We start from the raw sequence: 20,519 nt of genomic DNA on the forward strand, positions 1-20,519 counted from the left end.
CTGAAATCTACTGTATAGTTTATGATTATAGCACATCTCAGCTCAGCCTTGCTGCTTTTCAGAATCCCAGCCACCCCTGGCTCCTGGCTGTCATATTGGATAGCATGGACTTAGAAGGATACACACCAAACTGTTAGTAGTGGTTTCCTCTGGAGAGAGAGATTGGCTGGGGTGAGTAGAGGATAAGAAATCAGGGATTTTTACTTTTAATCTTATCCTTATTACATTTACAACGAACATTTCTATTTTATAATTGGAAAACAATAAAAACTGACTCCAATGGACAGACCCTTCCTGCGTTACTTGAGATGCCCTAACAGAATTAACCTTTCCTCTGAGAGCATCTAATTTCTCTGCCTCCATGAATCTATTCCTCCAAACCCCCTCTTCTTTGTGACTCTATCCCTAAATGGTAATCCCTTACTCTTCACGGTTCTACAGTTTCTCACCATGCTTATTCTTTTCTCAGCTCTACTATTCCAAGGCTAAAGGAGACTTAACCACTCACTCATGTTTCATGATGTTCAGCTGCGGGAGGGCCTGATTTGGGACCACAAAACTCATTCGTGCACAGATGTCCTTATAATCTTGATTCCTTCTCTCGAAGTCCTCCACATGGGCAGCCAGGTGGGAATTGACAATGCAAAACGTAGTATTGTGAAATACAAACCTCACTGCTACCCCACCTTTGTTTCCCTGTTGGCAAGAGTAATTGTTCAGTTAGTTCAAAGATACAAATAGCAACTGAACTTCACATCAAGCTCATTTCCAAAGGAACTCACCATTTTCCCCATGACTCCGGTTCCAACTGTTTCTGTAGCAACATTTCTGTAGCAACATCACAGATATATTGCCACTGATCCTTTCTGGCAAATATCATGAGCATCATTCCAACAAGGCGAACTAGTTGTTAGAAAAGGTCCATGTTAATACCACTCTTTTTAGATACCACATATCTAACTTCACACAACTAAATTTCCATCAAGAAGACATTTCCATCAAGAAGACATAACAAATACCCAACCTGTATCCAAATCATCTAATTTCTTGGTGGACCTCCATGAAGAGGAAACAAAATCTGACCAGTAAGTTAAAAGTCTTCGGGGGACAATGAGTGCACTCAGCTCTAGAGCCATTATTTTAATTACTTTCTTAATCACAATGAGTGCACTCAGCTCTAGAGCCATTATTTTAATCACTTTTTTTTAGCCTATCAGGAGTAGGGCGTATTAAAAATTCAAATAGTGAAGAGAAAACCTCTATCCCAGTTTGTTCCTTTTTCCCTCCTTCCTAGTTTCTAATTTCCAATTTCCCTTTTATTTTGATTATCTTAAGTCTGTGAACTAGAACTAGACATATGTCTGAAATATGTATTAGGCAGGGGCTGATTTGAGAGGAATAACATCATCAGGATATTTATTACCTACATCAACTGTTAGAAGATACAGATAAAAATTACTCAGGCAGATAACTCCTTTTAAAGGCCTTAGTGTGGTAACCCTGCAATTAAAACAACTCTTATGGTAGCCTCTACCTTGTGCCTTCTAAAGACCAACAAATTGGCCCACCTTGCTAAAGTCTTGACTTATGACCAAGTTTAGAACTCATTTAAATACCACAACACTTTGTATTCTTGCTCTGATTCCAAAACATACCCTATGCATCTGCATGCTTCAAACTGCTTTTCTGTAAAGCATTCATTTCTGACAATGTCAGTGAACAATTTCAACCTTAAACTCTTACTCCACAAATCAGTGGCTTTATAGGTAATTGTTTTAATTATTGTTATAAAAATAATTTTTTTTTCTCCTAAAAGCTAACTGAGCAATGAAAATACAGAATCAGAAAGCTCAGGAAATTTTTTTCTAAGATAGGTATAAAAAGGATTAGTCTGCCCTATTCCAGTATTACACATGAGAAAAAAATCAATTAAATCATTCTTTTGGAACAAGTTATACATAACAATAAATTCTAGACAGTTCTATTTAGTCACATACTAAAAAGATAATTAAATGTGACTTACTTTCTTGTACTTGGCTTTGGAATGCAAAGCCCTTTCCACAGCCATGGACCATTCTTGTTCTTTGATGGATTCAAAGTAGAAAAATGCTTCTGTGCTCAAGTCCAGCTCTTGGAATCTGAGAAGCAAGAGGATGTAAAATCTATACATATCCCATAATTATAGCTGACTACCTTCTGTCCCATTTTGAGACATTAGGTGAAAAAAGAAATGGGATAGAGAGAAATTTTATAGAACTGCTCTGCTAACCCAGGTGATCTGTAAGGATAAGTAGCTTTCTTTTCAAAAGACTCCCCATAGCCCTAACCGGTTTGGCTCAGTGGATAGAGCGTTGGCCTACGGACTTAAAGGTCCCAGGTTTGATTCCAGTCAAGGGCATGTACCTTGGTTGCAGGCACATCCCCAGTAGGAGGTGTGCAGGAGGCAGCTGATCGATGTTTCTCTCTCATTGGTGTTTCCAACTCTCTATCCCTCTCCCTTCCTCTCTGTAAAAAATCAATAAAATATATTTTAAAAAAAGACTCCCCACAAGTATATGCACAGACTATGCAAGATGTATACATACAACTCTCCACAAGGGATACAGAAGAGTTTTGCTTATACATCTTAGAAATAGTAACTGTTAGAACTGACTCCATGTCTCAGTTTCTGTGAAGAATATAGTTTTCTGTATATTTCAAGAGGACTAGATGTTTCCTTATACCATTTTAAACATCTGTTCATTTTTGATCTCACAAAATTGACCCACAAATAACTCTCACTTAGAGTCTACAGCAGAATTTTACCATAAAGTTTTTTGTTTTTGTTTTTAAAAAAGGAAGGCAAAATTTCACATAAACTAACACCAAACATACAGCTAAAAGGAAAGTCCAAATGTGTTCTTTACCCAATGCAGTAGATATCAGGAGGATCCGGATCACAGTTCAGCCAAGGTTCTAACCCACTATCAGGAGACTGGCCATTCACATTCCAAGTTCCAACAAAAAATCTAATACATAATACAAAAAAAAGTAAAAACAAATGTCAACAATGAACCAATGGAAGTTCTCTCATCACTTCTATACAACGGTATGTTCAAAATAAGCCAACATAATTTCTCAAATGTTTTGCCAAACATAAGAAAAACCGCCTGCATGTAGAACACAAAGGCAGTGAGCTTATTCTCTCTAAGCTTTACATTAGGTGAACCTATAGAAAGGAGCCAAGTCTCTATTTAAAAAACACAAAGTTAATTGATCTGCCATATTTCTTTTCAATTCAACTCCATCCAAACTCATACTTGAAGGGAGAGCTTATTGATGGGGAAGAGATACCGTCATGCTGTAAGTGTGTTTTAATATGGATAACTAAGAGCTGGTTCTTTGAAAGGATAAACAAGATTGATGAACCTCTCACCAGGCTCACCAAGAAACAAAGAGAGAGGACCCAAATAAACAAAATCAGAAATGAAAGAAGTTAAGTAACAACTGACCCTACTGATATACAAAGGATTGTAAAAAAATACTACAAATAACTCTACTCCAAAAAACTGGACAACCTCGACGAAATGGACACATTCCTAGAAAAATACAACCTTCCAAAACTCAATCAGGAAGAATCAAAAAACCTGAATAGGCTGATAACTACTGATGAAATTGAAACAGTAATCAAAAAGCTTCCAGCAAACAAAAGCCCTGGACCAGATGGCTTCACAGGGGAGTTTTACCGAACATTCAAAGAACTAAAACCAATCCTTCTCAGACTATTCCGAAAAATTCAAGAGGTAGGCACACTTCCAATCTCTTTCTATGAAGCCAGCATTATCCTAACCCCCAAACCAGATAAGGACACCACAAAGAAAGAGAACTACAGGCCAATGTCCCTCATGAACATAGATACTAAAATCCTCAACAAAATTCTAGCAAACAGGATCCAGCATTACATTAGAAAAATTATACACCATGACCAAGTGGGATGCAAGGCTGGTACAATATCCGCAAATCAGTAAACATGATACATCACATAAACAAATCACATAATCATATCGATTGACGCAGAAAAGGCATTTGACATAGTCCAGCACCCTTTTCTGATAAAAACGCTCAGCAAAGTGGGAATAGAAGGATCATACTTCAACATAATAAAAGCCATATATGACAAACCTACAGCCAACATCATACTCAACGGGCAAAAACGAAAACCATTTCCCTTAAGAACAGGAACAAGACAGGGATGCCCACTTTCACCACTCCTGTTCAACATAGTACTAGAAGTACTAGCCGTAGAGATCAGGCAAGAAGAAGAAATAAAAGGCATCCAAATTGGAAAAGAAGTACAATTGTCATTATTCGCAGATGACATGATACTGTACATAGAAAACCCTAAAGACTCCATCAAAAAATTATTAGATTTAATAAATGAATTTGGCAATGTAGCAGGATACAAAATTAACGCCAAGAAATCTATGGCATTTTTATGCACCAATAGTGAAATTACAGAGAGAGAAATTACAAAACAATCCCATTTACCATTGCACAAAAAAATTAAGATACCTAGGAATAAACTTAACTAAGGAGGTAAAAGACCTGTACTCAGAAACCTACAAGACGTTGAAAAAAGAGATAGAGGAAGACATAAACAGATGGAAGAATATACCGTGTTCATGGATTGGTAGAATCAACATTATTAAAATGTCCATACTACCCAAAGCAATCTATAAATTCAATGCACTCCCCATTAAAATATCAACGGCATATTTCACAGATCTAGAAAGAACTCTCCAAAAATTCATCTGGAATAAAAAAAAACACCAAAATATAAAAACAAAAAAACGAATAGCTGCAGCGATCCTGAGAAAGAAGAACAAAGTAGGAGTGATCTCAATACCAGATATCAAGATGTACTACAAAGCCACTGTTCTCAAAACTGCCTGGTACTGGCACAAGAACAGACATATAGATCAATGGAATAGAATAGAGAACCCAGAAATCAACCCCGAACCACTATGCTCAATTAATATTTGACAAAGGAAGCAAGAACATACAATGGAGTCAAGACAGTCTCTTCAATAAATGGTGCTGGGAAACTTGGTCAGACACATGCAAAAAAATGAAACTAGACCACCAACTTACACCATACACAAAAATAAACTCAAAATGGATAAAGGACTTAAACGTAAGACAGGAAACCATAAAATATTAGAGGAATCCACAGGCAGCAAGATCTCAGATATATGCTGAAGCAATATCTTCACCAACACAGCTCCTAGGGCAATGAAAACTAAAGAGAAAATAAACAAATGGGACTACATCAAAATAAAAAGCTTCTGCACAGCAAAAGAAACCATCAACAAAACAACAAGGAAGCCCACTGCATGGGAGAACATATTTGCCAAGGATATCTCCAATAAAGGTTTAATCTCCAACATTTACAGGGAACTCATGCAACTTAACAAAAGGAAGACAAACAACCCAATCAAAAAATGGGCAACGGATCTAAACAGATACTTTTTGAAAGAAGACAGAAGAAAGGCCAAGAGACATATGAAAACATGCTCAAAGTCACTAATCATCCGAGAGATGTAAATCAAAACAACAATGAGGAACCATCTCACACCTGTCAGAATGGCTATCATCAACAAATCAACAAATGACAAATACTGGAGAGGATGCAAAGAAAAGTATGGAGTTTCCTCAAAAAACTAAAAATGGAACTTCCATTTGACCCAGTGATCCCACTTCTAGGAATATATCCCAAGAAACCAGAAACACCAATCAGAAAGGATATATGCACCCTTATGTTCATAGCAGCACAATTTACAATAGTTAAGATTTGGAATCAGCCTAAGTGCCCATCAGCAGATGAGTGGATTAAAAAACTTTGGCACATCTATGCAATGGAATACTATGCCACAGTAAAAAGGAAGGAACTCCTACCATTTGCAACAGCATGGATGGAGCTGGAGAACATTATGCTAAGTGAAATAAGTCAGTCAGAGAAAGATAAATATCACATGATCTCAATTGTGGACTATAATGAACAACATAACCAATGAACAAAAACAGATCTAGAGACAGAGAAGCATGGATCAGACCATCAAACCTCAGAGGGAAGGTAGGGGAGGGTGGGGGTAAAGGGGAGAGATCAACCAAAGGACTTGTATGCATGAATATAAGCATAAGTGATGGATGCAGACAACAGGGGGTAAGGGTGAGGGCAAGCCTGGGGGATGAGGGGACAATGGGGGGATAAAGACACATTTGTAATACCTTAATCAATAAAAATTTTAAAAATATATGGATAACTATTCTGTAAGGAGCTATCTATATATATAAAGAGGGTCCGTAACATCCAAATTGAACGAAGGGACAACCAAATGCCAGGTGGCGTGCGCAACAGGCTCGGGTGGGCGGGGACTGGCGAGCGGGCCGAACTGCTGACCTCTCGGTCTCTCCCCCACCCCGCTCCCACGGGTGCCGTGGTGACCCAGCACTGACTGCCGAGGGGGCTGTGGGCCCCAGGATGCCGCGGCGCCATGGCGGGAGGGGGTTGTGGGCCACGGCCTGCCGGGGTGTGGTGGAACTCTGGTCTTGTGCGATTGGGGGCGTGACTGGCCTTCAAACCAGACCCTGACAGGAGGGAGGAGGGAGCCCCATTCCTCGCAGAATCGGCCTTTGGATAGCTTACTGTCAGCAGCCTGCCAGCCAGGAATCCCATTCACCTGCACCCCGGACCCTGGCAATCAGGCAGGCAGAGGTAGTTAGGGGTGATCAGGCAGACAGGCAGAGGGGTTAGGGGCAATCAGGCAGGCAGGCGAGCAGTTAGGAGCCAGCGGTCCCAGATTGTGAGAGGGATATCCGACTGCTGGTTTAGGCCTGATCCCACAGACATCCCCCAAGGGGTCCCCGATTGGAGAGGTGCAGGCTGGGCTGAGGGATGAATTTTGTGCACTGGGCCACTAGTACTTGAATTAAAAAACTTACTTCCAGAATTACAGGTATCTGTAATTCTGGAAGTAAGATATAGTTTTAAGGGGGAAAACTTCTGATTGTCTTAACCATTTACACACAAATATAAGCATCATGAGGACTATAAGAAACTGAAGGTTTTAGCATAGGGATATAGCTATGATTGAATTAGAATAAGTGAGGCATAATGGGATAGCAGATGGGACTGGAATCTTGGAACAGAAGGGTACATGCTGTTCACAAATAAAGAAAAGTGTTATTGCTTTGTACATTGGAATACACACCAGGCCATGCCACACCACATACCACACACTGCATCCAGAAAAGAAGATATCAACATGTAAGGGTGACATGAAAAATGTAATACAGAGGAAAGAATCTAAGACATACCTCCCCACCAAGAGGATTAGGTGAAATGTTCTTTAGTTAACTACCAAAGGAAGTAAGTTAAGATCTAGTGGTTTTGGTGGACTTTAATTTTCCAATATTGTTGGGAAAAAAATTCAGCAGGCCAGATAGATAAAAACACTTGCTTATGGACTGTGCTATGGGATAATTCTCTAGTACAGTGACTTTCAACCTTTTTCATCTCGTGGCACATAAACTAATTACTAGAATTCTGCAGCACAATAAAAAATATATTTTTGTCTCTGACGAAAAATAGGTATAATTTTGATTCATTCACACCAGATGGCTTTGTTGTGTTGGCTGTTGTCATTTTTTTATTTGATGATCTAATGGAAAAGAGGTCAGTGTCCCTGACTAAGTAATTGGGTATTGCATGTTTTAAAAATTCTTGAAATACACCAGTTAAAAATTACTGCTCTAGTACATGTGAGCTTGATCTGGTTCCCTAAAAGTAGATAGAAACATTAGTAGATATAGTATCATTAGTAGTTAGAAAATCCAAGGGAAATTGTGGCATTTGTATTATTTCGGATAGACATAGGGCAGTGATGGCGAACCTTTTGAGCTCGGCGTGTCAGCATTTTGAAAAACCCTAACTTAACTCTGGTGCCGTGTCGCATATAGAAATTTTTTGACATTTGCAACCATAGTAAAACAAAGATTTATATTTTTGATATTTATTTTATATATTTAAATGCCATTTAACAAAGAAAAATCAACCAAAAAAATGAGTTCGCGTGTCACCTCTGACACGCGTGTCATAGGTTCGCCATCACTGACATAGGGGCTTGAATCAGCTGACCATTCCTTTTCATTATGCCTTGATTCTTAATTAAGCTAATTAAACTAATACCTTACATATCAAAAGGCCATTTTCTGCTATACTTCAGTAGTGCAAGACAGACCTACCTGAAAGTCTGAATGTTGACATACTCTTTCTCTCGCTTTGCCAGGATATGTTTGATGAGACCTTCCCGCTGCCCAGACTGGTTATTTGGTACAAAGAGCTTCCGCATGGTATCGGTCACTTTGGGCTGTTCCTTGTTAGTAGCTTCTTTGTCACGTGGAAGCCTAGCAAATAAATGAGAAATCCAAAAGTTAAACTGCCTAAAATAGAAGTCTTCTACTTGGGAAATATGTTTTGACATAGGACTTACATTCTGCTCACTGAAGGGGGTGGGGGTGGAGGTTCCCGGTGAACCCCAATAGGCTGACTTTGTGAATTTTTCTTCTCCAAATTCATAACTGAAAAATTATCCTCAAATCCAAGAAGCCCTGAAGGACACAGAATCCATCATCAAACCAGGGGGTGGGGGGGATAACATGCAACTTATCCAGGACAAATAGGGCTTTGCTTTGATCAGTGGGTTTGATTTGAGCATTGACACATTAACTAGAACAGTTAATCTGAACCCTAAATAATGAGCGCTAACATTTATTGAAGATTTAGCACAATGCCTGGTTGATAGTAAGGGATTATATCTTATCTTGCTTAATCATCACAAAGACCTCGTGAGGTCAGTGCTATTAAAAATCTTCCCATGTTACAGAAAAAAAAATGGAAGCTCTGAGTTGTTGAGCAACTTGACCAAGGTCATATAACTAGTAAGTTGTAGAATTTGGGATTCAAACCAAGGCAGTGTGGCCTTGGAGCTTGCATTTTTTTAAAACCACACTGCTGCCCTAACCGGTTTGGCTCAGTGGATAGAGTGTCGGCCTGCGGACTCAAGGGTCCCAGGTTCGATTCCGGTCAAGGGCATGTACCTTGGTTGCGAGCACATCCCCAGTGGGAGGTGTGCAGGAGGCAGCTGATCGATGTTTCTCTCTCATTGATGTTTCTAACTCTCTGTCCCTCTCCCTTCCTCTCTGTAAAAAATCAATAAAACATGTTAAAAAAAAAACAAACCACACTGCTAAGCTGGCTCCTGAAGAGCTAACATGCCACGGAAAGGATCAGGAGTGCACCTTGATCAGTGGGCATGGACTCCATAAAACCACTCCATAGGACAGTGATGGTGAACCTTTTGAGCTCGGCGTGTCAGCATTTTGAAAAACCCTAACTTAACTCTGGTGCCGTGTCACATATAGAAATTTTTTTTATATTTGCAACCATAGTAAAACAAAGATTTATATTTTTGATATTTATTTTATATATTTAAATGCCATTTAACAAAGAAAAATCAACCAAAAAAATGAGTTCGCGTGTCACCTCTGACACGCGTGTCATAGGTTCGCCATCACTGCCATAGGAGATGCCTGACACTGATATTAATCCACATTATATTATCTATCTAGAAAAATCTATTGACTCTGCAATGATCAAAGCAACCAGAAAAAAAGAATCTTTTCAGTACCTGAAAAACCAGAAGGTTGATGCTTAGTGTCTAATTTCTGGTACCAGATGGATGAGTCCTTTTGTTCTGGAACAAGAAGTTGTGAATGTGCTGGAGAGATAAGGGTCATGGTCAGAAACTGGGGAGCCCGTCATTGGGTGGAATTTACGACAACCAAAAGCCATTCACTCAGCACTCCTCAAATGCAGGGCCAGCAGCATTCTTGAATGTAAAGGAAGACACTAAGAAAATGAGGGCAGCTTGGGAATCATTTGGGGACAGAAGGCAGATTACACTCTGTAGTAAGCTGTCATGTAGTAAGCTGTAATGGAGATTCTGGAAACTGGCTCAGTGTCCTTAAAGCTGAATAGACTTGTTCCCTAACCCATCCCTGGGTTTATTCTTGAATTTTTTTAAAAAATCAGCTATCAAGACTCAGGAGGTGAGGTACTTTGTTCATGGCCACTTGCTTCTGTATCAGCATGTCAGAACTTCAATCCTATTCAAATAGTAGAAAGAAAACTGAGGAGTCTTGAGTTACCTTCTTGGGCAGCAAGGACCTCTGACAGGAACTTCAAACGGCGTTCCTCATTAGGGATTTCAAAGCGGCGCTCTCTGGTCCAGTCCCCCTGAACCCGAATTCTGCAGCCACCTAAAAAGAATTGAAATCCATACACATATAGCTATGGAATACACTGCTTTCTTGGGATCATATTCTCAATTTACCAGATGAATAGGAGAAAGTCCAGATCACAAATATTTCAGACCTCTAATGTAGGAAGCATGTCCACCAGATCAAAAGATTCAGTGTGATAGTGGTGGTGGAGGGTAATGCAGGGTTGGAGGGTGGTGCAGAGAGGGAAATCTAAGGGGCTGGTGAACTGTGTCAATGAGCAGCCCAATATAGTGATATAATATATACTAAAATCATAGTTTCCTATGTTCTGATATATTTCTCAGATGTCAATGCAGAGACTTCTAAATTCTAGCAAAAGATTAATTCTGCAACCACCCTCCTCCCATCTCCTAGCTGGAAATTCCTACCATTTCAAATCCAGATCACATAGTAAGAGTATCTGAAGTGTGAAGAAAGTAAAAGAAATAGGATGATTATTCCTAGGTACAGATGTACCTAAGCAATCAAATTTACAAACTAATTAAAATGAAAAGAATATGAGATTGGTTTAAATTATTCTGAAAAGAAGCATCTATACTTCATTACTAGTGGAAAACGTATGTCTTGGATAAACTTATAAAAGCAATATAATGACCTATGTTCAGGAGTAGTCTGGTTCAAGTACAACCGATTGGAAAACAGTATAATTACAAGCAAAATTATCTAGGACTTTACAACATTCAATCTCCCTTTTTTCTGATGCCCTATAGTTATCATCTATATCAATCATCTGGATATGGTGATCTAGGAAAACTATATAGTTGTTTATATTTTTATTTTAACTGATTTATTTACATCTATTGCTTTCTCATGCCCCTGGAAACTATAAGTTCCTTGACAGCAAGAGGCAGCCTGCAAACACATACTTTTGATGGTCTCCCAGGGTTGTCTACAATGGAGGGGCTTCTCAGGACTCAGAATTTGCAAAGCTAAGACCAGGAATGTCCCAGGAAAACAGAGATAGTTGGTCACTTTACTGGCGACAATGACATGACTTCGCAGACAGAAGGCATTTAATAAATGACTTTAACTGGACTCTTTCATACTTGTAAATAACAAAGAGATGAGAAAATGAAATGAAAATCCTAGTTTCTCATGGTAGAAATCCACTGCTGAACCTTTGACTCTTTTTTTCCCTTTGTATTTCCTTAAGTTTCTATTGCCATAGATTTAGTGATCAGAAAAGAGATAAAATAGAGAAATAAATAAAAAAGAAGGCACGCAAGGGATCAGAAATAAGAAAATCAATGACGGTGCCACTGTAAGGAGGAGATAAAAAGAGGGGGCATGAATAGACTGCCAATGAAGAGCAGCTGTGAGATACAGGAAAATGCTCCTTCAGGGCACAAGTAGTCCTTTCTTTCTCAGATAATTTATATTAAAAACAGCAAAAAATAAAAAAGAGAAGTTTCAATCTGATAGAAACTTAGAACAAGAACACATAGTCTTCTCTCTCACAATCCTTGAAAGATATTTTAGCACATCTAAAAATAAATTAACCCATTTAATGGAAAGAAGATTCCAGAAATTGCTTACAAAATAACACTAGATGCTCTCTCCCCATGCTGCATGGGAAAGAGAACAAATTACCCCATGACCCTACCTTCTATTTGGCTCCCTTCTGAAAGACTCTGGATTCTTTGTGATCAACAAACACACCTAGATCCTCAACTTTTCTGAACATTCCCTGCAACTCTCAGTGGTTTCCAACTATAGCTGCATTAGAATTACCAGAGGCACTTTTAGAAAATACTGACTCTTAGGCCCCACCTCAGGCCAATAAAACAGAATCTGGGGGGTGAAGCCCAAGCACTGGTAGTTTTTAAATTACTCCCTGAGTGATTCTATGTGCATCCAGATTAAAAATCAGAGTCACCTGTAAACTGGCTGGTCCCCACTGTACTCCTCTGAAATGGAGGCTGTTTGTAGCCTCCCACACCATATGTAATTTAAGATTCGTGTCCTTATTTGTCCTAACACTATTTCCAGGCCATTCCCTCTTCTCCCTAGGAAAAATCCTGTCTCCTTTGAGACTCACCCATTGTGTATACCAGCTTCTTACCCCCCCTTCCTCCATGAGATCATTTACTATCTTCCCAGAAACTTCTGAATCCAGGGTTCAATATATGACTCATAAGACTTCCTCTCCACTCAAACTCCTGCCTTAATTTTTGGTCCCTTCAAAACTAGCACAGAAAACCGAGTCAATACCTTCAACTTCCTTATGCAATGACCTTGCCCCTCCACCTCAGTCATCTACTCCCTTAGTCCTTACTGGGACTCCTTCAGTTATACGCTGGACCTTTTCATCATAGAAACACCACCACTTCATAAATCTCTAATTCAAATATCCCATTCTGATCTGTTATTCCTTCTACCTTACTTGCTCACATGACAACCTCTCCAGCCCATTGATCCCTCCTCTTTCTCAGCATCCACTCACTCACTCCCTTCTGCTTTCACTTCCCTTTATACCAAACAGATGCCATCATTATGCTCTGTTCCAAAAGCTCAGAACTTCCTTTCCATTCTGTTCTTCCAGAGCACTTAGCTGGCAAACATCCAATCCTCAGAAATCCAACTAATTGCTTTCTCTTTACTTACACCTGAGCAACTAGAGAGTGTAACACACACACACATTATAAATTGATTGCTAACCTCAACTGGGCACTCTATGATAGGAAGCAATCTAAGTTTTCATAGTCAACTAGTGTCCTACTACTATTAGAACAACTATTTCACATCTTTTCATTTATCCTCAATCTTTGCATCCCCTCTTCTCAAGCACTCTTATTCCAAGCTGAATGCTTTACTTCACACTTCAGGGAAAATGAAAGCCATCACATGGAAACTTACCTGTATTTGTACTCATTTTTTCCTTTCCCTCCAGATATAAAGAAAAGGCCACATTTTCTTTTAATTACAGCCCCTATTAAAGGCCATCTTTTCTTTGAATTACAACCCCTCTGATTCTCACAGGAATCTTACACTCATTCCTAGACACCTCCCCTGAATATTTTTAACCTGTCCCTTTCATAGGCTACTTCCCATCATCATTAAATTAAACCACGTTTTAAATCCCTCGTTTTAAAAGCAAAAAAAAACCTTCCTGGACCCCCTATTTGCTCCAACTCTAGTCCGTATCTATATTCCCCTCCACAGTCAAACTCCTTCAAAAAGCCAAAGTCGCAACTTGCTCATCTCCCATTTCTCTCTTAATTTAACTCCAATATGACTTTGGCTCCAACCACCTCTATGAAGTTGACTTTTTAAAGTCACCAATAACCTCCATATTGCTAAATCCAATGGGTACACTTCAGTTATCTCATTTGACCTATTAGCAGATATCAACAGTTGACCATTCCTTGAAATGATCTCTTCCAAAGGCATGACAGCATATTTATCTAGTTTCTCTCCCTCCCTCCCTCCAACTTCCCTCCCTCCCTCTCGTCACTAATTTTCAGAGCCTTTTGAGGCATCTCCTTTTCTGTCTAACCTTTAAAAAGTAGAGTTCCTTAGAGTTCAATCCTAAACCTTTTTCTCACTCTATAACAGCACTGTCATTGGACTTACTGTGATGATGGGCATGTTCTATAACTGCACTGTCCAATATGGTAACCGATGATCACATGTGGCTAATGAGCACTTGAAATGTGACTAGTGCAACCGAGGTACTGAATTTCTAATTTTATTTTTAATTAATTTAAACAGGCACATATATCTAGTGGCTACTATACAGTATCTGATAGCACAGCTCTATATGCAATCACATTATCTCTCTGGTTTCAAATATTATCTATGTACTAGAAACCCAGGTCTGAGCTTTGGAGACATATATGTATATTTATACTAACAAACCCAGGGTCCACCTCCTGCAACATGCTGTGTGCCTTAAAGTTTATGTATGAAGTCCAAGGATCAAGATAAAATTTGGTTTCAGTGCATATTACTAAATGGGCAAAAATAACAAGAATTTTATTCAAATGGTTACTTGAACTCTGGAGAGAGTAACACGTGGCTAATTTCTATGTAGGAGAGGCCAACAAAACTAATGCCACAAACTAGGTGTTTATAAGAGAAAAGGCACACTTCAGTTTAATTTTTCAGCTTTGGATGAAATACCTATTTCCACACTAAGAACAGAATATTTCAGTCTCTTCTTTCAGCAGCAATGTCAGCCACTGCTGAACTACCTTTACTCAAACTTTTTAGAGTTCTTTTTGCCTTCTTTCTAAGCACAAGAAAACATAGATTGTAAGTTATTCGCTCTCTTGGATACCTGCAGTAGAAGTCAGGAGCTGAGTTTACTTAACCTTTAGAAATTAGCCTTTAAGACTTCCAAAGAAAATAATAATAAAACCTAAACCAGAAAAGCTCACCCAAACTGTTAAATGCAAATTAATGGTGCCAAGGACAGGGACTATGTGTCTAAACAAAAGTGACAAAAGTGTATACAATCCACAACTCCAAGATAAGAGTTCAGTCCCACTCATCCAAGGACTCAACCAAGAGATAAGGCAACCGGTTTGATTCAGATTCCTGTGGTCACATACTCTTTCCCACAACAATCAAACAGTGCCCATTTTCTCCTCCCCATAAAACAGTACAATTAGATAAGCAAAGAACAGCTTGCACAGAAAGTCAATGATTTGCTTCAAACAAATACAAATGAAATAATGAAAACAGTGAGAAGATGATGTTCTCTCTAATAAAGGGATGCCTTGAGGGGATGGGGCTAAAATAAAAGCCCAAAATTATTTTAAGGAAAAAAAGGTATGCCTGGTAAGAGGGACTCTATAGCCTCCCAAAAGAATATAACAAGTAAAGGTAAACATTATGATTTAACATATAAAAATAATAAATGGATAAAAAAAAGTTTAAAGCATAACAGCAGTTAAAAAACAACCAATGCCCTGGCCAGTTTGGAGTACTGTCCTATACACCAAAAGGTGGTGGGTTTGCCTGACTGGTATGGCTCAGTGGTTGAGTGTCAGCCCATGAACCAGGAGGTCACCATTTGATTCCTGGTCAGGGCACATGCCCGGGGTTGCCTGCTCGATCCCCAGTAGGGTGTGTGCAGGAGGCAGCCGATTGATGTTTCTCTCTTCCATGTTTCTATCTCTCTATCTCTTTCCCTTTCGAAAATCAATAAAAATATATTTTTAAAAAAGGTGGTGGGTTCAGTTCCCAGTCACAGCACATACTTAGGTTGTGGGTTCAATCCCCAGTAGGGGCATGTATGAGAGGCAACCGATCGATATTTTTCTCTCACATCGATGTTTCTCCCTCCCCCTCTCTCTAAAAATCAATAAACATATCCTTCGGTGAGGATAAAAAACAAACTCATAAACCTTCTGTGCTTTAAACATTTTCTGGCCCTTCCTATAATTATCAATTCCATAGCAAAGATTTAACTGATAGCAATAATACTGGTAGCTCAAAGAAGTTCAGCATTAGAAACACGATCATATTTTCAACTTTTAGAGATTCTTGCCAGCCACCTGCTTTTTATTACGCTTACCTAAGAAATTCTAATTTGTATGACTGCCTGAAGAAAATGGAGAATATAGGATAAGATGGTAAGATAAAAAATGTGGCAAAAAGGTGTCTTAAATATAGTGGGTATTCAAGTAGTTGTTTGTTCAATGAAAATTAGTTCCATTCAGAAAGATACTCACTGTTTGAAGCTATATCAATCAAAAGATTTTCTTCTGCTTCTGAGGGGAAAAAAGAATAGGATCAGGGAAGATAAACCAGTCATTACAACCAAAAGAAGTATATGCCTAACTAAAAAAACTGCTTCTCTCAATCACCACTTCTAGGTCCTAGAACACATATTTTTTAAAAACCCTTTGCTTTTTTGTTTAGCATTAAAAAGTGGGATTTTAATAGTACTAGATGCTAAAGATTATGAGCAATTCAACTAAAAGAAAAATGAATTGAACAAGTAACCAAATGGAACGCCTCAAAGCAAATCAAGGGAATCTAACATGTTAATTCAAGTGAAGATGAGTTTAAATCCCCCCAACTATAACATACAAATTTCATATAATCAGCAAAATTTAGATATTTTTTATAAAAAGCCAAGGAAGTGACCCCAAAAGCCCAGAGGTTAATTACTTTTTACACTCAGATCTAGTCTCTGAAAATTTCCCAGTGATCCCATTACCTCCGCCCCTGCCCCATTGAGGAACAAAGAATACCCAAAGTTCTTTATCTTCAGGCTACAACTAGTACCCATGGGTCCAAGGCCTCCCACGCTCAAAAAGGAAGTATAAATTGGGGCAAAGTATAGTCTCCATGTTCAGAGTTCTCTTTTCTCTCCATGGCTCTCCTAGAATTCCTTATTTACCTTTAGTGTCTCTAGACCCAACCCATCTCTTCCTCTGACTTCCCTGGATTTGGCCTACGGCACCTGCCAGATCTTCCTGGTTATCTGCACTCCGGGTACTGACTCCGTGGGATTAGCCTGGATCGACTGTGGCCAAATGGAGTGGTCTCGGCCTTTTCTAGTTCCTTCACAAGCCAGGACTGTATATTTGGCTCCATTATTCAGGTACAACAGAAGCAACTGGTAAGGAACTAAACTGTCTAATATTAGGAAATACTTAATATTCTCACTAGCATGATGAAGCAAGGGTCACAGGACATAGCTGTTTATATGTTTGTCCTTGTTCTTCAGTAACTAATTCTTTAAAACCCAGTATTTATAGACTTTTCAAAACAGGGCACAGGTCAGGAAACAGAAAATATGAAAACTCGAAGTAACTTCCTTTTGTTATGGGGAACTACTGTGTGTGTGCACACATATTTTCCTAGATTTCAATCTAACACTGCTGTATTTCTTATTAAAAACAATACTAAGAGGGTAAAAGAGACTCTAGAAGTAGTACAAAAAGGTATAGAGTTAATAGTATACTAATCTAAAGCCATCTTTGGCTTTTCTCCTTAAAGGTCTGGGTATGCAACAAAGGGTGCTACACCATGAAAAGTGAAGTGACTATAGCAACTTGTGTGGTATGCAGGTGCCTTGTTCAATGTCTCTCTCACACAGGGCAAGCTGAATGGTTATGACTTCAATCTTCTCTACAATGTGGATACCATTCATTGCAGGTATTTTTCATTCTTAATACATGCTTCCTTAAAAAGTCTTATCCACTTAGTATTTCTACTTGCAAGAACAAATCCTAAGGAAATAAAAGATGTGCAGAAAGATTTATGTACAGGGATACTTATCCTACTACTATTTATAGTAGCAGAAAATAACCCAAATGTCAAACACAGGGAAATAATTACATTATGGGCCATTCATAAAATGGAATAGTATACAGCTATCAATGGCAAGGGAGAGCACTCATAACATGATGGCATGCAGAACGAACAAAAAACTACATATAGTTTGAGTTCCACCAACTCTAAAAGTTACATGTGTAGAAAAAGGTGAAAATGTTAGGTGTTTATCTCTGAAGGATGAGAATTTGCTTTGCTTTATACATTTCTATTCTTTCAAAAATTTTATTAAATACTTTTGGGGCAAAAAAAAGTTCAATGTAGTTTAAGAAAGAATCCATGCAAGGTAGAATTCAAGTTTTCCAAGAAGCTACAGCTTAAACAGAATGCTTCTGTCAGATGAAGCCAAGGGACCCAGTGGAAACATAACGAGTTTGTTCTCTAGTAATCAGTTTCCTTTCCAGAGCAATGTGAGATGACACAAGCAACACCTCCTACACAAACCTCCCAATTTTTTGCTGCTCATTGTAGCAGATGAAACAACACATGTTCTGTTCTCTGTCCCTAAATTTGAGGGCAGGAAGCCAAATATATCCTCCCCAGAGCTGATTTTCTTATGATTCACCAATGTCAAGGTAAATTGCCAAATGTTTTAATTTCAAATGGTGAGGGGATAAAGTGCTGAATGTGTGTGAATCCCAGCAACCTTGATACTTTACAATGAGCAGTTTGTCAGTTAAACCCAAGAATGTCACTTAAATCTACATGAGTCTGTCAGCATAAAAGACTACCTACATAGGTAACAGACTACATTTTTTAAATTTTTTTATTTTTTTAAATTTCTTTATTAAGTTATTACATGTGTCCTTATCCCCACATTACCCCCCATCTCCCCCCCATGCCCTCCCCCCATTGTTGAACAGACTACATTTTTAACCCCCAGCCTGGGAAGCGTGTGAATATGTATATGTATATGTATATGTATATATATTCAATATAACCCTTCAGCTCTCTTAGACAAAGCATTTATCATCTTCTCAATGGTAGATTCATGCATAGTAGTATGTTTCATTTTACATACAGTGATAAATTTAAATATGTATGGTATTAAACAAGGCAATAATGACCATGGAAAAACATTATAAAACTAGCTAAGCAATTAAAGCTAGTACCTTGAACACATCTAAAGTGGCTATTTATAGGAATGATATCTTGAACATGCTGTTCCTTCCCGTGCAACTGGATTATTAACCTAGGAAACAGAAGAATGTATCAACGAATAGCTACTGAAAAATCCAAACATTTAACAACAAAATACAGTGCTGTGCTGTTACACAAATCTAGACTGTATTGATTAGGCTAGCTGTATCTTGTTCCCTGGATCAGAGCATCATGACAGCTAGATATTGCTCAGGACTAAAAGGATTTAGTGGTGATCAATATCTCAATATCCACACTGTCCTACGCCATAAATAACATAGAATAGCCTATGTCCTAAAAACAGGTTACAATCTTAAGAGCATGAATTACAGCATGTATACCTTCAGCTTATGCATACCAGAGTGAAGAACTAATAGCAGCTAGGTGTGAACTCCCTAGGGGCAGGGACTGTAGCTTTCTACCAAAGTATTTCTAGCACCTAGCACAGTGTCTGGCACATAGCAATTGCTCAAGTTTGTTGAATGAATGTCTTAGAAATTTCATAAAATACCTCTATAATTATATCCCCATGGCTTTTACCAAAAAATGGTTCTATCTCTTCAAAGTATACAGGTTCATGGAGGACTAAGAGGAAGTGTCCAGCCAGCTGGATCACTCAAAATAACCCCAGTGGGCAACAAGGTAGCAGATATCACCAGACTGCCTTTATATCCCTTGTTTTTTTCTCTGGTTTCCAACTTCATGCTGGTAGTTCTACGTAAACATGACTAAAAAACTTGCCCCCCCCCCAGTATAAAATGTGTGAATTCTAAATTCCTATGCACACCTGAAATATTCATTTTCATTCACTACTTATCCACTGTGGCCCAGCATCAAGGTATAACCTACTGTTAAATGGCCATTCTGAACATATTCCTGCTTCCCCCAATGCTATCACTCTTCAGGTGGTTCTCTTTACCAGGAACATTCTTCTTCCCAAGAGCCACCTCAAAATCTAACCTTCTGTGTGAAACTCCCCGCCAATACCCCAAGCAGAGCCTGAGACTTCATCCCCTTTGTGTGGTCCTGTAATACAGCACTTTTATACTCCATTATAGTTATATTTACTTCCCAAACACGTGAACTCCTTGAAAGCAAAGACTCTATCATATTCACTGTCTCCTGCCTAATACATAAATATCGGTTGAATAAACAAACTAGATTAAACTATAAACAGAGATGAATGTCTAAATATAACTGTTCAACATCTGACATTAAAAATGTCATTGTTTTGAAGGGTTTGATTTCTATTTTGTTATCATTTGGGGAGATAACCTGGAGAAAGAAGTTGCTTAGACAGAACTAAGGGAAATAAACTAAGGAAAAGAATACTGCTTGCCTGCTCTGACCTTAATTTGCAGTGGTTTGTATTTTAAGGTGACTAGGGGAATGTGGGACCCTTTCAACGTGCAAAGTTCATGAGTTGAGCAGAGAGTCCTATAAACCCAGATGGAGACCAGAAACTAGATAAAGGCTGAGAAAGCAAGGGTCAAGGAGGAAAATGAACACATACCAATATAATCTCAAAGTAACTAAACTAGAAACCGTGTTAAACATTAGCAGTAAAGCTTCAACTGGAATGTATTCCTAAAAATGATCACAAAACAGGCAACACGGATGGATCTTGAATGCATTATGCTAAGTTAAATAAATCAGACAGAGCAAGCAAATATTGTATGATCTCAACAAAACACAACAAGAAACAA

General features: G+C 38.6%; 1 protein-coding gene across 1 annotated transcript in view; it reads right to left on the reverse strand.

Moving 5' to 3' along the window:
- Positions 1 to 20,519, reverse strand: part of OCRL (OCRL, inositol polyphosphate-5-phosphatase) — a 52,314-nt gene that overhangs the window by 28,697 nt on the left and 3,098 nt on the right. Inside the window, 11 exon segments of the mRNA XM_023758093.1 lie at positions 509 to 696; positions 783 to 830; positions 833 to 911; positions 2,022 to 2,138; positions 2,907 to 3,008; positions 8,284 to 8,445; positions 8,532 to 8,649; positions 9,729 to 9,818; positions 10,249 to 10,359; positions 16,062 to 16,100; positions 18,786 to 18,865. Coding sequence (XP_023613861.1) covers positions 509 to 696; positions 783 to 830; positions 833 to 911; positions 2,022 to 2,138; positions 2,907 to 3,008; positions 8,284 to 8,445; positions 8,532 to 8,649; positions 9,729 to 9,818; positions 10,249 to 10,359; positions 16,062 to 16,100; positions 18,786 to 18,865 — 1,134 coding nt within the window.

Source organism: Myotis lucifugus, unplaced genomic scaffold, assembly GCF_000147115.1.
Source record: "Myotis lucifugus unplaced genomic scaffold, Myoluc2.0 scaffold_2, whole genome shotgun sequence".
In the NCBI taxonomy this organism is placed as follows: domain Eukaryota; kingdom Metazoa; phylum Chordata; class Mammalia; order Chiroptera; family Vespertilionidae; genus Myotis; species Myotis lucifugus.